Source organism: Diorhabda sublineata, chromosome 5 (assembly GCF_026230105.1).
Source record: "Diorhabda sublineata isolate icDioSubl1.1 chromosome 5, icDioSubl1.1, whole genome shotgun sequence".
Classification (NCBI taxonomy): Eukaryota; Metazoa; Arthropoda; class Insecta; order Coleoptera; family Chrysomelidae; genus Diorhabda; species Diorhabda sublineata.
Window position 1 is genome coordinate 5,451,181 of NC_079478.1, and position 21,399 is coordinate 5,472,579.

The 21,399-nt window shown below is 31.2% G+C and overlaps 1 protein-coding gene across 1 annotated transcript in view; it reads right to left on the reverse strand.

The window, feature by feature from the left end:
- Positions 1 to 21,399, reverse strand: part of LOC130443684 (BMP-binding endothelial regulator protein-like) — a 120,643-nt gene that overhangs the window by 22,323 nt on the left and 76,921 nt on the right. Inside the window, exon 3 of the mRNA XM_056778423.1 lies at positions 20,436 to 20,524. Within this exon, the coding sequence (XP_056634401.1) occupies positions 20,436 to 20,524 (89 nt within the window). The remainder of the gene's footprint in view (positions 1 to 20,435; positions 20,525 to 21,399) is intronic.

The following is a 21,399-nucleotide window of genomic DNA, read 5'->3' on the forward strand; positions in this document are numbered from 1 at the left end:
AAAGAACTTTTTAAAAATACCGTGAGGTATCTGATACATGACAACTACAGTCATGAAAATTTTTGAGGTGACTGATTATTAACATGATTACCTGAAATAAAATTGGTTATAATTGGATCACTAATCGTAGGTGAAATCGGTACAAATCCCAATTTTTATTTTTTTATCATTTTTATTTTACTACGGATGTAGTTATTCAAAAGAGTCAATTTTTACAGAAATGAGAGATTTTTTAATATTTCGATTCCACATCCAGTCTACAGTACAGTGAGTGAAACATATTTTAATAAATCGGCGACCAATCGTTCCACTTACATACTGGAAGCATAAATAAAATTCGCATTTACTGTTTCCGTCTGTATTTTGGCACTCAACAACACATTAATTATTATGAACTATTTACATCCCATTTTCATGTACTTATTGATATTAAGAGCATGATTTGACGATAATTTGACCACAACGAGCGCTGTGATCGATTCTGTTGTCCCCTTCCTATCAATATGATGATATAGTGAGCAGATGGTTGATTCTACCGAAAACAAACGTCACGGCATGACATTTAACTACTCTTTCAAGTATGTCTTTTCTTGAAAAAAATTTCGTTTCCGGGTGCTCGATTAAAGTTTCCTCTAACATAGCAAATTTATATTGTGATATTAAATTCTTGACTCCATACTATAAGATTCTTGGACTAGTGAAATTGTGTGCCTCTTTTAAATTAAAAAATAACCTCGTTTTGAGATTTATGAGAGAACATCATCAGTTGGACTTAGTCAAATAGGAAGAATTTGAACGTACAAGTTATACTAATATGTAGAAATTTGTATTTTCTGAACATTCCTCGACTACTTGAGTTTTATGATTTTATATATATATAAAATACAATTATTATCTTTCCAATACAGTATTATTTGTTTTTTTTAAATGTCTATTATTAAAATTATATATGATACATCAAACGAAAGTGTAGTCGAAACAGTTTAAGATAAAAGCACACGTCAATATGACATGAGAGTTGCAACAGCTGTTTCTTGATACGAGTTAGTCGGCATAAACATCTCTGAAGAATCACCAAACAGTGTCAGATTGAGTTACCACGGTGACTATAGAAACCAAGCCCTGTGGTATACTTTATCAATCAAGTGAAATAGGCATCGACTTGGTGAAAAATGAAGCTCTTTGGTTCATCTTCTGCCATCTGAAGAAAACGCAATTCTGTAGACTATCAAGGTGAAGAATATCAAAGAAAACTCACAAATATTCCGTGGGGATATGGCACAATAAAATATCCAATTGAAGTCTTGTTGTGCTTGTAACATTGCGAATGGATTTTCTGAGCGCAAAATCGGCATATTACGAATACTTACATGTACACTAAGTTGGCACGTAAATCATGGTCTGTAAATTTTAAAGTCTGTACTAATTACATACTATGAAGACATAGTTGTAACTTTTTTGTGGAGACTATCGTCAAACTGATGATCCAGTCGTCATTTTTGCTACTAGCGCATTCTAGTGGATATCGGCGGAAACATTATATGCTCACTAGTGCCAACAAATAAAATTGTTTGAGTCACTCTTTCATTTTTTGTATCATTTATAATTGTGAATTTAGTGTAATAAATATAATGAAGCATTCAAATCCTCTGTTTTTAATTTTGAAACTTCGACAATATGCACGGGAATATAATAAAATTTGATTAAACAACACACTTTACCAATAACTTATTTAAACATTAAATTGTATTAATTGGATTTATATGAATATTATTAGCGGAATTTACTAGTAGCCAGAAATTATGACGCAACACGGTCAAATATTTTACCCGGGGCAAGACTCGAGTTGATGATGACGATGGCGAGTCCTTGCCAAAGGCATCTCGGATTACAAGTGTGTGTCCTAGTATACCGTTCGGTAGAAATTATCCGTTTTCTTGCAGACGTGGAGGAAACAACTATATAACATAAATTACGGAGTGGGCCACAGAAAAGAGTTCATGCTGATATTTGGTAATATTTTTTAGATTCTAGAGAATGCTTAACTGTCAATTGTTTTTCCAAGTGGGACACAATAATGCAAGTCTTATTTAATGTGAAAATAATGAAATTATTTTTTAAAATGGTACCTATCGTATTTGGAAAAGTCGATACATAAAAATCAAAATTTCACAAGCTGTTTTAGTATCATTTTATTGAATTTTTATTATTAAATTCGTTTTAATATACGAGATATAATATAAAATAAGCTTGAATCAATTTTTATGTCAACAATGTCTAATAAATGTCTAATAATGACTGAACTTACAAATTTACACTAGTCTCATACTCACGTGTTGAAAATAACAGTTACCAGTTTGAACCCGGCTTAAATTGTCAGTCTGTTTGCTTCGATATTTGCTTATTCTCTTGTAAAACTCGGAAACGAAATAAGGTATCAAGATGAAAAAAGTGCTAATAAGGCTCAAAAATCTGTTCATAATTACAATTTAGTAGCTTCGACTGCTTTTTACAAATGATATGCGCGATTCGAAAGTCGGAATAAGTCATCAAAGACATTTGAAATGGTTCAAAAAGTGGACAAATTTATTGGTGAAAATGAAAATTGGCATGTTTGTCATCCCCTGACATGCATTAGAAGTTCTCAATGGAAAAACAGTGACCACCTCGTCCCAAAAAACGCTTGTAAATCCGAATCGAACATTGTAAAGGCATAATGTGATATAATTTTTTTCCAAACCCATTTACTATGGGTTTTAAAAATTTACTAGTGGCACTGAAACGTTTGCGAAGGATGAAAGGGACCTGAAAAATATCCCGCCTTTCTTATTTGTGATGATAACGCACCGTGTCCAAATGTTTTTGCACATTTTAATTTTCCACTGAAAATTTAGTGCCCAAAGTGATATTAGTACTGATTAATACACAAAATTTGAATTTTTCCCAAGATTTTTGGCGACCGTTCTAAGTGTAATTATTGTCCGAAATTTCGATTCTAATGCACTTAATGTAGTACTCAATAAGATTATTGACTAAAATCTTTTTCAATTTGTATCTCACTTTATGAGTTTTTCTATTGGATCAGATAAAACCATTGTTGAGTCAGTAGTATTCCATTGATTTGAATGAGTTGAAGTACTCCTTTTTCCTGAGACAGATATGAAGAAGTTGATCGATAAGACCCTAGTCTAGTGGACTCAAACCTAACTTTTTCTTTGATCTCAAAAACTGCTTTTGTTTCAAAGGTGACTTGATTGATATTTTCTCCTTTAGGTCTTGAAACAATCAGTAGTCGCTGGAAAATAGATAGGAATATGAAGATTCAATTATTATTCTTTGAATTTGATTGTCGACTTCTCTCAAGATGCATTTCCTTGAAAACCAATAGATTGTTTCTCTTACATATGGAGATGGAGGTTTCTCCAGATTTCCTCATTTAATTGGTCAAATAATGGATAGTAGTAGTTACTATTAGCTGCTTATCTCTTTTCCAAATAGCACAATATACCCTATGTGCTCAAAATACAGAAGTTATAAATTTGCCAAAGGATTGGTTGGTGATTGCTAGCTTTGAACAGGATGAACATATTCTAAACCATATTTTGCCTAGTTAACTCCAAATATAATGACCAAAAGAGGATCCTTTATCCACTACAATATAATTTTAGAATGGATAGTACGTGAATTTGGTTTGAATAGAACAGAGACACTAAACACAAGGACAAACAACTACTAGTATAGGCAGATGTAGCAATCCTTTCAGCATGTGTAAAGGAGGTTAAGGAAACTTGCAGAACGAAAGGGAGTTAAAGAAGGTAAATCGAAGTTTATGATAATGACAACATCACAAAGAGATGAAGGAATGTTTCGTATTAATAAATTCGAAAAAAAAATCTCCAGAAAGACTAAGCTTCATTTTCACAAAATAATAATAAGACCAATAGTAGTGAGCCATGAAGTTACAGGGGCGAAACGTGGATTCTTAAGAAAGCAAAGGAAGAGAAGTTAGATGTATAAGAAAGGTAAATACTGAGGAGGATATTAGAAGGTAGAAGGATGGAGAGTTATGGATGTGAATTTAGTTCGAGAAACAGAACTAGGCAACAAAAATAGATCCAAAAAATAGAGTGGCTGAATTTAGAGTAACAAAAAAATGATGGACTTAGATCAAGAAGGAGCAAGAAAAAAAGGAAAATTTGGTACGCAGAGGTGTTGGAAAACCTGAGAGAGAGAGAGAGAGAGAGAGAGAGAGGGGAATAAAGGACTGGAAAACGAAAGCATGACTCCAAACTCCAAATGAGCTATCAATTAGTTTTTTTGCTCCATTGTGAAGAGTGTAGTTAGTGCCTATGATGATTGATTTCTACGAGTTGTCATAATACTTTCCAAACAGTTGTTTTGCTCGAAGCTAATCATTTGGGTTCAAAAACAAACTATTGGAAGAATGAACTTCAGTTGAAATATTAGAATGTAATTTGTATTTATAAGACAGGGGACTTTTAATAAGTTTTTTTTATTAACGTTGAAGCAGCAATCAAATTATTGTTCACTGTTACGTTCTAGAGGAAACTAATTATTAATTTTAGAAAAATCTAGACACAAGCAAGTGAAAAAATCATATCTCCTAGCATTGTTATACTAAACTGAATTTTTTTATTATTATTTTTATCAATCGTCAAGTTTAGAATAGTGCGACTAAAAAATTCAAATGAAGAAAAAGTAAAAATTCTAAATCGATACCTGAAATTATTCGTTCATTTTATACATGTCAGTTGAAATTAATGCGAATTCCATACAAAGTTAGTTGGATAGACTTAACACCTAATATTATCAACCTACATACACCTTATTGTTCCTCGGTTTATAACTACTTGTCCTCGGTAATTCAGATATTTATCTTGTAAGAGTAACGTGCAATTATCCAATAATAAACAACTAGTGTATCTTAGATTTATCGAGTCAGAAAACTTAAAGACTTTGCCATGCAAAAATACGTAATTTATGACACTTGTACCATGACATTACAATGTAACGTTTCAACTATTTTTCGCGAGCATTTCAAACAATTACTCTTCGAACGATACGACTGATAAATTGTGGATCTATGTATTAAGCTGGAATCAGATTTGTTCCTGTCTTTGTTCTAAATATAAATAAATCAAAAAAAATCTGTTTATACACCCAATTCATAGGTACCCTTTAAGAAGGTTAGATAACCTGTATTTATAAAATCCTACTTTGCATAAGTGGATTAGTGTCGTAAAAGTGGATGCACTAGATATTAGACTGGTCATCTAGGAAGCGTAGAGAACAGCCCGGACAACGCAACGCATCGCATCATTATTTCTTTTTCTGGTCAAAAATAATGTAAAATTTAACTAAAATTACCCGAGAAATTTGAGGATGAGTGCTTCTTCAAGACTCAAGTAAACGAATGGTGTTCCGCTTTCTAGAAAAGTTGAGAAGTAGTGGTAAACATGCGTCTCCTGCAGCGGGGTGGAAAAGAGAAAACTAATATTAACCAGACGCGACTTGGGTATACCATTATACTCCGAAGACTAGGCGCACTTCTATGGAGTGGCAGACGAAGGCGCGTCAATTAAAGCGAAAGTTATACTTTCAGCGGGGAAGGTATTTTACACCATGTTTTGTAATTTTCTCATATAACAACGAATTATGAACGTGCAGTATTATAGTATCCTCTTAAAAATTACGCTGGAACCTGTCTACAGAATAAAACATCTGGATATTCCAATTCGTAGTGCGATACTGTTACAAGAATTCGCTAGACATATGATAGAATTGGTTTAGAAACAATGGAACAATCTACTTATAGTCTCGATTTGTATCTATGTGACTATTATTCATTTGGTCCATGGAAGAGACGGATTGCGAATCTCAAACAATGCGGATGTAGAGTCCTAAGTGCGCTAATGGTGACAAGCAAAGAGATTTTTATGAAAAAGTTTTCCCAAAGACTAAGATCTCAAGACCAAGACCAATCTCACTCATCGCTGATAGATGAATAATTCATGCTGCAAATCAAGGTAATAATTCTCTACTGAGATAAAAATCCGTATTTTAACCTGTTGGAATACCTTGTCGATCATCATTTTTACTCAGAAATGGAAACAAATGTTCTGAAATGATGCGGAGTTATTCTCTATTATTAATTATCATACAATCGCGTTGACGACATAATCCTTGTCTTTATAAAGACGGCCCAAATAATTAAAGTGCAAACTCTAAAGTGTTCTTTTGGAAAATACGCGCCCATAGTAATTTAACCAACCAGATAATCTAAATTGGATTGTTTTCGTCGGATAAGATTATATAAAAGCAATACTAATAACATTCCAACTTTTGAAAAAATCTTTAAAGAAAAGTTATTTTGAAAAAAGTTGGTCTAAGATCCCACCTCTATTTAAAATATACAGTATAGAGGCAAATGAAAGGAGTTAAGGACGTGTTGCAAGCTTTTCTCGAACGTCTCTATACGTATACTTTCTTTGAATTTAATGATATTTTGGTCAAACTTATTCGTATTGGGCTATGGAAATTATCACCATACTTTTCCGAAGAAACCTTAAAATGTTTCCAAACAAAAATTATTTATGGCTGAAGTTAGTTATAGAGTTAGTAGCTGAAGGTGAACAATTGGAGCACTTAGTTCAGGTTTCGGTTTATTTAATGGATAATACAATTTATTCTAATGATAAATGTTCATTAATAATTTAGACAAATACAAACATCAATTACTTAGATATATTGATATTGCTGAATAATTATAAGAAAGAACTTCCAAATAATGTATTACGACACACCTCACGTCGGTCTACGAAATAAAGAATTTATTATCCCTTTCATTTGCACCATACTGTATATTTTTATATAATATTGTACGTATTGAAATCAACACTCGTTATAATGTGGATATAGAAACTTGAAAAAATTTACGTTTTTTCACTCGTAGTAAATGTCCTGGGCTATAAATAAAAGAGTTTACTCTACACTATTAGAGTTTGTGTTAGAATCGAAAATCAGACGTCAAACAAATGTGGAAGGTTGTTTATTTTCTTAGAAAGATCAGGTGGCTTATTGTTTATTTGGTTTTAATTTATTTTGGCACAAAAACTTTCTTTCTATTGTATATGACCTAGAAGTGACTGTTAATATTGAATTGGCAGTAAGAAAATAAATATTCTAGAAATTAAATTGTTGTTCAATTATAGACCCGTTGACATATTTATGGATTGAAAAGTATCAAAAAATTGACGATTATGGAGGCGGGTACGCAATTTACGCAAGTCAATGGGAAACAATATTTATCAAATCGGACTGAAATATTTAATTTATTTGTAACTGTTTCATTTGACATTGTTTACACGAATTGGAATATACAATGTGATTTTGTAATAGAACTTTAAGCATACACGTTCTCCCACCATGACTATTTATAAAGAGAGCTTCGGAATATTTAATTTTAATTTGAAATAGAGAAATACAGCGATATCAAAAAGCTTGGAGAATATTTACATAGTTTCAATTTATTTTAGAGAAACATTGAAAGTTCATTATTATAGCTCTACACATTCAAAAACGTTTAAACATAAAATAAGAAGTATAATTCTATTTATAAAAAAGATATACGTAGTGCCGTCCAACACTGAAAGAAAAGTCATAAATTATCTCTACACATATTTGACTACAGAGAGCAGACATCTCGTTTGATTTTGAGGCGGGAGGAAATGAAGTGCTGAACAAGAGCCCCTGGAGAAACTGGAGCTGCCTTAATCATCAGATAAATCAAGAAAATGGGATCTTGATTTAAAAAAAAAAAACAATAAAGGGCTAACGCGAGAGAAGGCTTAGACTTTTCGATACCTACCATGCTCATGTTTTTAATATTTTTTTTATAAAAACAAATTCTATGATTGGGATAATTATAGGATAATTTCATGATGGATAGTACTGTGCGATACAAGTTACTAATAGATATATGAGATTAGGGCCAAACATAAAACTTTAATGAAAAAGAGAGTAAATAAATGAATAAACTCATCCGGTCGTGCTTGAAAGGGGCTGTTTTATGTTATTTAATCATTCTACTAGGTCAACAAGGAGGGTGTATAGAATATTTCTATTATAATATAATCATCGCACAAATTTATATGGAAATAATATTCCCACAGGAAACATTTAATAAAAATACAAATTAAATTGATTTGAACTACTCTGACGTATGCTTCAAAAATACATTTTCAACGCGAAGATGAATATATAAAATATATTAAAATAATAACTGCAGAGTAGAAAAAAATTGAATAAAATAGGGGGCAGTTGATGGTTTATGTATTGTGGTGTGACAAATTGAAGATAAAAAAGATTATTACTATTTAAAATAATAATAATCAGACCACTGGTGAAAATAATATGAAAGCCAAATATTTTAAATATGTTTCAATAAGTATTTTATACCTGGTGAAAAAACTACTTTTATAGCACCACAACTTTCCCAACAAGTCATCAATTAATATTTATGAAAATTGCTGTCCGGTGAATTACCACCAGACAAACATCGTAGAAACTTTTGACAGTTCTTGTTATTTCCGAAAGAGAACCCATCTGCTCATCGACAAAGAGAAATGCTTTTTTGTCAAAAAATTGCTCACAATTTGTTGATAACAGCTTGTAAAAAACTAAGAAACAAACATACAAATAATTAAATAAAGACTATAATGAAAATGAAAATTACCTTTGAAAATGTACATTTGAAAATTAATGGTGATAATTTGTATTTTAAAAATCAACAACATCACCCCAGTATGCAGCATGCACCAAATCAAATATTATTATTAGAATGAAAGTAGTTTACAGAATAGAAGACACTTTCCAGTAAATATGCCTTCAAATTATTGCGAAATGTGGAAATGATGTTACAGATTTCTATTGACAATGATTGCGCATTTTTTTGCATCGTAAAGTATTGAGCACTTAACTAATTTTGAACGTGGAGCAGGTAGGTCTTCCTTGTTCAAAGATCTTTCTACAATTGGAGAAGCGTACTCACGAATTACGAAATAAGATCTAAGTATCTAAATTCATATAATGTAACATATGGTCATATGGATTCAAGGACAATCAGTCATACATAAGATTCAAGGAAATACTTATATTGAGGGAATATAAGTATTATCGACTCATGGAGAGATATGGAGAGTATAATAAGTGCATTATAATTAAATTCATTGGGTTAATTGGGTGAAAATGAATAATAAATAATACTTTAGAATTAAAAATTATGTATTGATTACAATAATTACTTTAACACCTACCACTTTTTCACCACACTTTAATTACGATTCTATTCACTGGGTGCGAGCATTCAATAGAGCAATTTTGTATTTATTAATAATTCAAGCATTTCCTTGAATAGGAAAATAAGTATTGTACAAGGTGGTTTGGTATTTTTTTTTCAAATTCAATTATAAGAAAGTATGTCCTTATTATAAAGATAAAATCTAAATAACATCAAGTTTTATGGTAATTCATATCCTCGTAGTAAATTAGGCCCGACGTCATAAAATTATATTTATATATGAAGATTAGTTGTATCACATTGTGTATATAATTAATTTAAACAATACACAAAAAACATGAGTGATATAGGAACGAAAATACAAATAATAAAAAATATGAGAAAAATTTAGCGACGAAACTACTTCTGTGAATGAAATGAAAATAAAAAAACAAAACGAATAACATCTAGAAAGCAATCGAAGAATTATCTAATTCAAATTTTCATTCGTAAACATTCTCAAATCACGAAAACGAAGGACATTACAAAAGCCATGAATAAGGCGCGAATCGTGTATTTTAGTACAATTGGAGACGTTAGTTGTAGAGGCATGTGCTGGCTCACTAATCAATCAAAATAACGGAGATATTGTACAAAGCAAGAAATTTAACAACGTAAAAATAATTGTAGATTCAAGTCTTCAGTGCGAGCTGTGAAATGAAAATCTGAAAGATTTCAGAAACATTTTTAAAATGACTTTTTTAAAATAAATATCTAATGTACATAACAATTCTTTCACAGCTGGAGCATCCCACGTGTTTGGTATTGGTACCATAATATGAAATACGAAATATACAGAAACCGTATCTCAGACTTCTAAGAACAAGACCATGGCTTACGTTTCGTGTGAATCTACCATAACATGTGAATTCTTCCAATCAAATAATATGAAACATTTGCTGAATCATGAGAAAGGAAGCCGATCATATTTTGACAAATGTTCCACTTACTAAAATTGATAAAATCGACAGATCATGTGGTTAGATGTATTTCCCTTAGTTCCCATATATATGTATATGTATATATATATATATTATTAATTAAATTGTAAAACATAAAACTCTTAACATTCGTTAGAATAAATATATCAAACAAATATAACAAATAAGTATTGAATTTTCACTTCTCATACACAATACATGAAAGTACATACAGGGTGCCCAGAAAGTTGATTAATATCAATAAAAGTTTCACAAAATCTTATCCATTGTCAAAGATATAGATAGTTTTTTATGAGAAATGAATAACAAGTAGCTGTTCAAAGTCATCCTCTCTAGTTTTATAATTTTATAACGAACATTTTAGTTCATTATACTTGTATATTAATTATTTTATTCTTAATCATTGGAAATCTATATCTCAATCAAAATTAATTGGCAGATATCATTTCTTACATTATTTTTATTGCAAGTCTATATCTATATCCTGGAGATCCTGGAGATCCTGTACATTGTAATACATTTTTATGTTTATATAACTACCAATTTGAATTTAATTTTCAAAGTAATAATAACTGGCAGATTATAAATAAATTTTTTATCTTGTTTATAATATGCAGTGTTGCCAATAAAACATTTTGTCACAAAAATTTTACTTCACTGTCCCGACTTTAGAGGGGCACCACAGTGAAAAAGTTGATCGATAGTTTATCTAGAAGTTTCCCTGGACAATGACTCATATCATTTTTTTTTATTACAAAATTCGCATCAACCGTATACTGGTTATTAGCGATTTAGTGAAGATTAAGTATTTAATCTATGAATAATTGTTAAATTAATTTTATGATAGAGATCTGTTTAAGGTAATTTTTAAGGTAAGTAATGTTGTACTTTAGTCCTAAAATTTCACGTATTGTTCCGAGTGGTAGATTTGATGATGATCTTTCTGAATTAAGAGATGGACATTCTGCAATTATGTGTTTTATAGTTAATTTGCAATTGCAGTTGCTACATTTTGGTTTCGCATCAAATAAGTAGCTGTGCGTCAGTCGCGTATGGCCTAGACGCAGACGTGTTAGAAGAACTTCATCTCTGCGATTTTTCGGAAGTATTGACCATGGTTTTATTGAGTCTTTCACTTCACGAAGTTTGTGTGTGTATGTTGACCATTTGATCTCCCATTCATTAAACACTTTACGCTTTAAGATTGTTTTAATATCGGTAGTAGTTAAAAAGTTCACGCACTCCGCACTATCACTAATTACAGCTTCCTTAGCCATCAGGTCTGCCTCTTCGTTTCCTTTTATTCCAATGTGTGAGGGGATCCAACAGAATACTATTTTTTTGTTGTTGTCTTGTATGTATTTCAGTTTTTGCTTGATTCTGATTACTAATGGATTTGTGGTGTGAATTTTTTGAAGACTTTGGATTGAGCTAAGAGAGTCTGTGAGTATGACATGATTAGGCTCGTTTGATGAAGCGGCGAAGTGGGTAGCTCGATATATTGCGTATAATCCAGCAGTGAAAGTGGATAGGGTTTGAGGAGCTTTTATCATATATTTGGAGGTTGGTGTAATGATTGCGATCCCCGTACCGTCTTGAGATGTTGATGCGTCTGTGTAAATATGTACAAAGTTTTTGTACTCATTGAGTATGTTATTTAAGTGTCCTTCGATTAGCTTATGGTTGGTGTGGTGTTTGTCGAAACAGGTGAGATGGGTAATGAATTTCTTGCTTCCTATTGTCCATGGTGGAGTTTGAGAAGATTCGATAGGAAGGCATTCAGGAATAAAGAAATTTAATTCGCTTAGATATGATCGAATTCTAGCATCTCATTGTACTTGCTTATAAGTCATTTATTATTAGTACACGGTTTTACTCCTATTTGTGTGCTTTGACAGGTTAACTTAGGATTGTATTGTACCACAATTGGAGTACCATAATTTCCAATATAACTTTTAAAATGGTTAATCAAGTGTCCAGTTTTACAAAAGCTAATATAAATAAAGTCTCATTTTAATGCTTCTATCATTACTACTTACTAACATTTATCATTCCTCTCTTTTTGTTTGCTCCATTTTTCTAAATAAAATTATTCCATTGAATGTTTTTTGTCCATTTTTAGTCACATTTTCCTTATAACTTTTCAACTGATAACTAGACTATTTGAAGTCTAATTTTATTGTTAGTCGAATTTTTCAAGGAAAAATTAGACTATATGCCCCTGTTTAAGCTACAATTCTTATTTTCGTTTCTCGAGCAATTGCTATGGGTCCGATTTGGTTCAAAATTAGCATACATGGCTTTTTTGGCGTCGGATTGATGTTATTAGAGTTTGGTTGAAAACAAATGAATATTTCGAGGGGTCGCAGTGCAAAAAAGTAGTTTTTGACCTTTGCTTCACATGTAGGTTCAATTAGTTGCGAGATGATTTCCTGTCTAAGGTCGAAACTTTCCATACCCACCCCTCTCCATTTTATGGTCATTTTTGTTATATTTTCTTATTTTTTGGCCGGAAGAAGTTTAACTGGAGGGTTCAAACTTCGCATGCAAGTAGAGGTGATGTTGAAGAATTGTCTTTCTCAAGTTCAAAGTTTTCTTCTTCAGCTCTTCTAGCACAAAAAGCCCGAAATCATTTTGATCATTGTAATTGTTGAACTGGACCGCCTCCTATTTAATGAATTTTTTTACTTCCCATTTTCGAAATTTCTTGTCATTATGACAATTTTTTCTTTGTTGTCAATTGGAATTGAACAAGTGGGTTCGAGATCACCGGGTCTATTGAAATGATGAATTTTCATTCGAGAGAGAGAGTTAACTTGTGAAATGAAAAGTTATTGAGGAATAGCAAATTTTCCATATAAAGAAATAAGATCGAGAATTGATATCATTTCCAAGAAATTCATTTTATGGAAAGATTTGTTTGTGTATTAGTTAAATTCTTCATTCGACGAAAAATTCGACTTTAGTTATGGAGCTCTGCTGCTCACGGCTTTTTTCAATGTATTATGAAACTCAATATTTTGCATTTAATGATGAATTTTCAAATCATGTGGAAATTTTAGAACAGTTTTCTTTGGCTGGAAATCATTTATATATATTTGACTTTACCGTTTGATTGAAATTTACATGAAAAATCGGTGGAATGTGATAATTGAATAAGATATTAGGTATTTTATTATTATATTAGAGGTATTTTTATTTATTGTTACTTCCTAACCAAACATTTTTATGGTAGAATACGACACGCCAAAAACATTATTCGTAAAGATCCCTTTGTAAGATGTTATGTAACACAATTGGTATTTCATAGCAATTATCAAACCCATTTACGGAAAATGCTGCTTCGAAGAAATGATTATCAGACGCCGAGTATAGAGATCCAATTAACAATTAAATTTAATTACGTTTATTAAAAAACTTAATTTGTAATAAAAATAAAATCCACGTGTTAAAAGAACGAGCCTCGATGAATTGTTTGTGTTTTTTAATGTCATTATTTACAAATAAATATTAGAAAGTTTATTTGTTTTGGTAATTATTGGTCAACCTCTAATATATGAAGATATTAACACTCTCATCTCTATTGTTTTGAAATTTGATAATTTGAGAAGGTGGTCTGGTGATTTGAATTACATTTCATCCGTGACGCCAATAGCTCGCAAGAAAAGATGTTTCGATCTAAAACACAATCATTTGGAAGCTCCGATTCTAATTGAAAACAATTCTAGCTCCTATTTGTTTCATGTAGTTGAACATTGCCTAGCAGTTAATAATTTAGAGTCATGTCGTTGATAATATGTGATAGAACTTCTGTTGGTACATTGAGTATATGAAAGAATGATTATCAAATAAATCCAAAATCACAAAAACCTAATTAAAGAAAGTGAATTGAGGAATAAAAGTTGGATAGGATGATAGGTACATTAAAATAATATTAACAGTGATCATAGAATATGATGGAGGGCAACAAAAAAATATACAAAACAAAATAAGAGGGAAAAACTATAAAAAAACAATTATTTTGTCAATATATATTAGAAACGAAAAAGATTTTGGTAAATGTAAACAAAATTAGAGAGCCTTGGAAATTTTTTCAAGAATCTGAGCGAGAGAGAAGAGGAAATTCAAGTAGCTTCTAGATTAGATACTCTAAGAAAAACTGACAAATTTTCAAATAAAAATTGAAATTACAAATTTGCTGTAAAGGCAATGAAAGAGAAAGAACAGCAGAATAAATTGGAAGGGTAATAAAAAAGAAAGAAAGTGGAAAAGCATTTATAGATTTATGAAAGAGCTGAAAGAGTGGATAAATACGAAACATATATAGATAATGATTAATATAATGATGTCATAGGAACTATCTTGGGCTTAATATCCTTGTGAACTGAATATTCTTCAATCGATTTCTGGTAAGATGAGGTTTTGGGTGTGAACACTGAGGAAAAATCGAAACTTTGATAGAGCATTTTTTTTAATTGAAAATATGGTTGAAATATAAACTTAGATTCATAAATATTGTAACGAGACTGGATAGGATATTCTTGTCGAATATTTTGAAATATATACGAAACTTAAAAGAATATTCTAGGTTCTCAGAAAGGCTATAAAACAGCGCACACTAAGAAAAGAATAGAGGCAAGAGAAGTTGACATATAAATTTAAAAAGATGTTAATTCTAAGTAGAATGTACTTCATCATCATCATCAAGCCTTTCAATTCCATGTGGATTATGGCTATCCCTTTTTGCACTTTAAATCCTTTTTTTGAAGTAGATTTTTACCGTTTTCTAATTTTTATTTTCTTCATAGTTTGTCGTTTGTTTTGGCTGCTTTGTTATTATTTTCCATTCTTTTCGGTTCCGACATTTTGCTCTCCAGTCTTCTATTTTGAGTGCTGTTATGCCCTCCTCTATTTCGTTTCTCCAAGTTTTTCTCGGCCTAGGACTGTTTAAAATAAGTTATACCAATAAACAGTTTGGCTACAGGTAAAGTTCAGTTACACGAAAAGAATACAAAAATAAAATGAATTAGTGAAGTGGGCTTGAAAATGGCAATGGCAATGGATTACGGAATGGAATGAAAAACTGGTACAAACAAAATTGAAGATTGTACGTAAGTAGTGCAGAATCTTGAAGCTACTTCTTCAAGTCCCGTACACATTGCAGCGTGTAGATGTTCTCTTGTCCAAAACTTCTAATCTATTACTAATGGCACCTCTTTTCTGCACGACGAATAATCGTTGCCGCACCCTGAATGAGACAACAGTCCGTAGCCAGGAATGTAGTTTACGCCCTGGTCCTCTCCTTGAAGTTACACATTACACAATTGGTGCACTCATATATTTTTAGTATCAACACTTAAAATAAATATATTATTGCGTTTTCCAGCTAAATATTTCTTTATTATACGAAATAATGATCTTCTAAATATTCCTATGCGTCATTGAAATGAATGAAATTTTTATGAGTGCAAAGCCATGCTTAATTAGCTTTAGCCATTTTAGAGGCTGTTTATTGTTTTCTCGAGTCAATATTTAATTTATGATCTAAACAAAATATGTATAAACCAGACAGTTTTTCAAAACGAAGAAATGGGTTCAATCGCGACAAATTTAATATCCTTTAGACCTTATGGTTGTTTTTGGTAGTAAACTTACCAAACATTATAAGCAATTCCATCCGATTTAATCTTAACAGACTAAATTATGGAGAAAAAATAAGGTGCAAGATTACGAGGTTTGAATTAATATTTCGATTTGATGTGTATGTTTTATATTTTATTTTATTTTAGGATAATAATCAATTCATACTAAATAATACCAGTTCTTATTGAGGACACGTTTCTACTTGTTCTGTATTTGATGTAATTTAATACGAACGGAGTAATCAAGTTCAAACATGATCTGATATTCTACTATAGAATTTGTACAGCTTGTACTTGGTTTGCGTTTGGTAACTCTGCTTGACTGGTAAACAGAATCCTCAAACTAATCTTCCGAACCATCAAGGACAAGTCATTTTAAACTAAGTTTACTACCTAGTAATAAAATTGAGGAAAGCAAGATGATAGCTAGAAGGACTAATCGGAAGACGATTCAAAATAGAACTGTTGACAAAGCTCCATCTCATTAGGGCCATCGTTATTTCAATCATACTTCATGAGGATATAGTGCCATAAGTAACCTAGAGAAGCTCTCAGCGAAGCAAAGTATCAGCTGCCAAGCAGGATCGCCCCTTGGTACATTATAACCTGGTAGATCCATTAGAATTGGACTAAAGGAAGATAGTGGATATCATAGAGACAACCGCTTGAAACAGATTTAAAGAGCTGAGGATAAAACCCAACATTCAACTAAGGGACCTGATGGGATCGATGTTTGTGGTTACATATATGCAAGAAGTTGATGATATATCTTTGCTAGAACAAGTAATTTTACCAGCCGTAGCGGTCCTCAATCACCTGGATCAATTGGATGCATCATATGAGTATTTTAATAAGAAGTTCGGAGATTTTTGAAGCTCACAAATTTCCCAGTGGATCATAATTCTCTACAATATTTCAGCTTTGGAAGAAACCATTGTGACAATACATGAATACATCTAAGAACTGATGAGTGTAATGTTGTATCTTCTCTATGTAGTTGGAGACAAGAATGGTTCAGGATTCAATCAAAGTTAGTTAAGAAAACCAAGTCTTTCTTCGTTATGTTCTAGAAAAAATATGGAAAGTTAAATTTCCGTAATTTCCATATTTTTCAGTGTGATAGTACTAGTTCGGGACATCTGAGAGAAGATCTATGAAGAAAGACAATAAACCTGAGAATAATGTAATAGAAATAGTGGAGGAGAGAAGATTTTGAAAACAAATTTATTTCGAAATTAAAGTCATTTGATTATCCTTTGAAAATTGATTATGATTTTAAATAAATGCAAAGATCCAAAATCAGTTGAAAAAAGATGTTGGTTGTCAGTTAATTATTTCAAGCCAAACATAAATAAAAATATTTGTATCTAAATTTTATGTATTTTGTTCAGAGGTCAGTAGTTCCTGTTGAAACGTTAGTCTAACGAAAACTTTTTGTTCTTATTTTCTCATAAATTTTCTTCACTTGAAATTTATCATTTCCTCTACTACGGAAATTTTTATACAACTCCCTTTGATTTATTCGTTTTGGTAAAAACTGCGCCAACAATTTTTTATAATACAAGCAATCTGGAAATTAGAACAGATATTCATTATTGGAGTTTTGTTATCAGCAACATCTAATTCTTCTGATATTAGAGTTTGGAATAAAAACATGTCAATAATGGATCAGCTTTTTGTTAATTATACAAATAGTTTCAAAAACTTTTGAAGGGATGATGTTTTAGTCGTCTCCGAACTTGGGTAGTATGAGTTAGCGGGAAGATGACAAGTAGTTCTCTGATTGACAGGGGAATGAAACAAGGAGGCGTTCTAAGCTTGTTAAGGTTCCTTCTAATCATGGAAAATAGCTAAAGAAGTGAACAAAGGAGGATAGAAGACACGTATGGAATACTATAGATGGAAAAAAATCTATATAAATGAATTGATGTATACGGACGTTATACAAAAGAAGAGCAATAAAAAAGAATGTATAAGTGGACTAATGAATTGAAAAAATACAAAAGGGAATTAAAGAAAATAACAAACAAACCAGAACAAATACCTGTGCAAATAAAATAATTGGATAAAAGATCATTAACAAGCTAGTATCTTGGGACAATGGTAGAACCAAATGGAAGAATTGACGAAGAAGTAGTCAATACAGTAAATGCTGATCTAAGGTTGCGAATCCTGGATGATTAACAACAAATTCAAACAGCGTCTTGAATGATAATTTAGAGAAAAACAGCAGGGTTGGAAAGATGAGATAAAATAATGAACGACATAAGTAGTAAGTGCAGTGCAAGATATCGAACAACAACAGTAGATGGTTTGGATATATAGTGAGAATGATGGAGGAAGGAATAGTTAAGGTGATATGGGAAACTGGAACAAACGAGAGAGACGGCAGATCCGGAAAGAAGCGGAATATAGAAATAGGAAACAATCTGGATACGTGCTAAACAGGAGGCAAATGATAGAACCAATTTGTGGTTAAATAAGTAAGAATTTTTTGGTCCTCATTTCTTTCGCGATTCAACGGGAATTTAACAACTGAGTAACATCTTGAAGAACTTTGTTTGATAGTGCTTCCGGAAATAAATAATCGACATCAAGGTATTAATGTTGGAAGGTTTGTAGGTAATCAGTTTGAAGAAATAGGGATTGTAATCATTGTAGTGGCCAATTAGGTCACCTGATCTTACCACCTTCATTTTTATCTGTGGGCACATCTAAAAAATCGAGTCTACTTTAAACGACTAGACAATCAGGAAGACTTAATGGAAGTACTAAGACATGTAATGCGTCGTATATATCGTAGATGGTGGAAAAGTCTCTGAATCAGATCTATAATCTTCTTGATCAGAGAAGGGGATACAATTTAAATGACGTTATAATATCGACAAATTTGACGTTTTATTCTATTGACTTATGACAATAAATGCGAAAAAAATATACTATTAGATGTGTTTTTACATTATTTTCTAGATTTTCTAGAATTAACATTGAATTTTATGAATAAATATGAATATTAATAAATATTCATAAATATTCACCTACCTACAATAAAATTAAATTCATTTTAAAATTAAAAATTTTTATAATTTATTAATGACGTACTTTTTTTATTATTTGTTTATAAACTACATCGCCTGGCCTTCCAGCCATTAACGGTTAATTTGACTTTCAATTGTTCGCGTCCTCTCCGCCACGGCCTATCTGATATTTCAATATGGATAATCTTCCAGATGGAGGACATAATTCTTCTTCGGATTCTTGACATTCTTCACATATCATCAATATAATTCTACACCGTTCGCTTTTACAAGACTTATTAATTTTGTACGCGAATGTGTGTACGAAATCTGCAACTGGTTTTACGACCCGTTTGTACTTATTTCGTTTTCGAGGTTATATCTTCTCGTTACAAATTAGTCGATTAAAAGTTTCAGATCAGTGGTTCTCAATGGTTTTGTAGCTGCAACCACAAAAGTTCTTAGTATTCATGTGATTATAGGCATACTTAGGATAAATTAAAAAATTGATTGTTTTCTAAGAACCATACTTTATTTGAATTGCATCAAAAAATAAAATTGTCAACTCAAGTATTATAACCATTGGTCTTTGAGTAGAAAATAAATGCTTATGATGATGAAGTTGCTATATAGAAATAGAAAATATGCATGGACCTCAAAGTCATCGATTAGTTGTTTAATTGAGCATCTAAAACATGACCTATTTGAACAGATTATAATCCAGGAAATACAAGTCGTAGATAGATTTAAAGAACAAAATTCTATTTTACACATTAAAATATTTCCAAATTTTACAGATGGGAAAATAAAAGATGAAATAATCATTAGCTCACGTTGCGTGAAGTTATGTCAATATCATCATTGTCAATGATGAAACTGCTTAAAAGTCATTCAAAAAGATTGTCAAGACGTTTTTGGGAAAAGTAAAAAAGAAAATTATGACTACGAACGTTTTTATTTCAAGGTTTTAAGATTTTTGCAAGACGTTATCAGGGATTTTAGTATGAAAGTATATTATGGGTTTACTGTGGGTCTATTATAAGGGAAACTAACCCTAACTAACTAACCTAAAGTATGTTTAAGGACTTTCTCCATAACTATAACTTAAATAAACGATAATAGGTTCTAACTGGGGTATAAAAACTTTGTAAACCATTGTAATAGTACGAATTATTGTATTGTTAGTTACCCTTAAAAAGTACGCTAACTTCTAAATTATAGAGTATAGACCTCAAAGTTAGTTAACAACTTTATTTTATATTATTCTGAGAGAACATGTTAACTAGTCCCCAACTGTCAAATTTCGATCTGTCACGTCATAATCATGTGACATTATGAATGTCAAACATGGCGCGCAATTCAAATATTAACTAATTGTCCGATTTCGAGAAAATTTTCTTTGAATTATTCTATTTATCTCCAAAAAATACATATTTCTGTAGTTACAACGTGAGGACTAGAAATATAAAATACGTACCTTACAAACACATGAAAAACACGCTCCTTTTTCGATTGTGTCTACAGATACTTTAGCTCCTTCTTTGGAACAAGTTTTACGGGAACCCACTGAAACAAAATATGAGATGAGAGCTAGAAACCAATTGTTTTTCCAAAGTAAACGTAAACGTAAATTGTCACCAACTTGACAAGAATATATCTCAACTATTATTCTTTTTCCTAATTACCCCATTTATAGATGCGACATGTTGCAAAAGAAATCCATAAATCACATTGAATTCCATTTCCAATAGCATGCTAACAAATTAAGTTTGAAAGGGTCAAATTCATACAAGTTTTTCAAAAATTCTCGTTCATACTAGTACTGAAATAGAATACAAAAACCTTTTCCATCCGTTTTGAGATCCAGTTATCATTCAGTGGACATTTACTCGTAATAAATTTGGAAAAAGATGTTCTTCAAGATTTGATAACTAAGTTCACCTAAGTTAACATCAACTATAACATTAAAAGGGTCCGGTAAATGGATGGAAGCTTTTAAAATTGTAAATTATAACTCAAGATAATTTCCAGCTATCCTTGAATTATTTATTTCTTACAATAAATCTCATTGTTGTTCAGGACCGTGTCGCAATATTAATTGCCTCAACATTTTCTTTATTATCAAGTCTGCAAAGAAAAAGCAGTTGTTTGAGAAGATATAAGAGTTTCTTATAATCTTCTACGTAGAAATTCGAAATATACAAGTAATTTTCAATAATTACTATATGAAAACTATTTTTTTAATTTAGGACAGGAATTAAAGCAATATTACACACGTGGATATATATGAATAATTTATGATATTTTGTGAATTATTTATATTATTTTAATTTAATTTGGAATATTGATATTTGACGAACACCAAATTTTTAAGGTGATGTAATAATTCAAAATACTTTATTGAAATGATTCTGATTCTGGTTATCCGGAACTGTCACTAT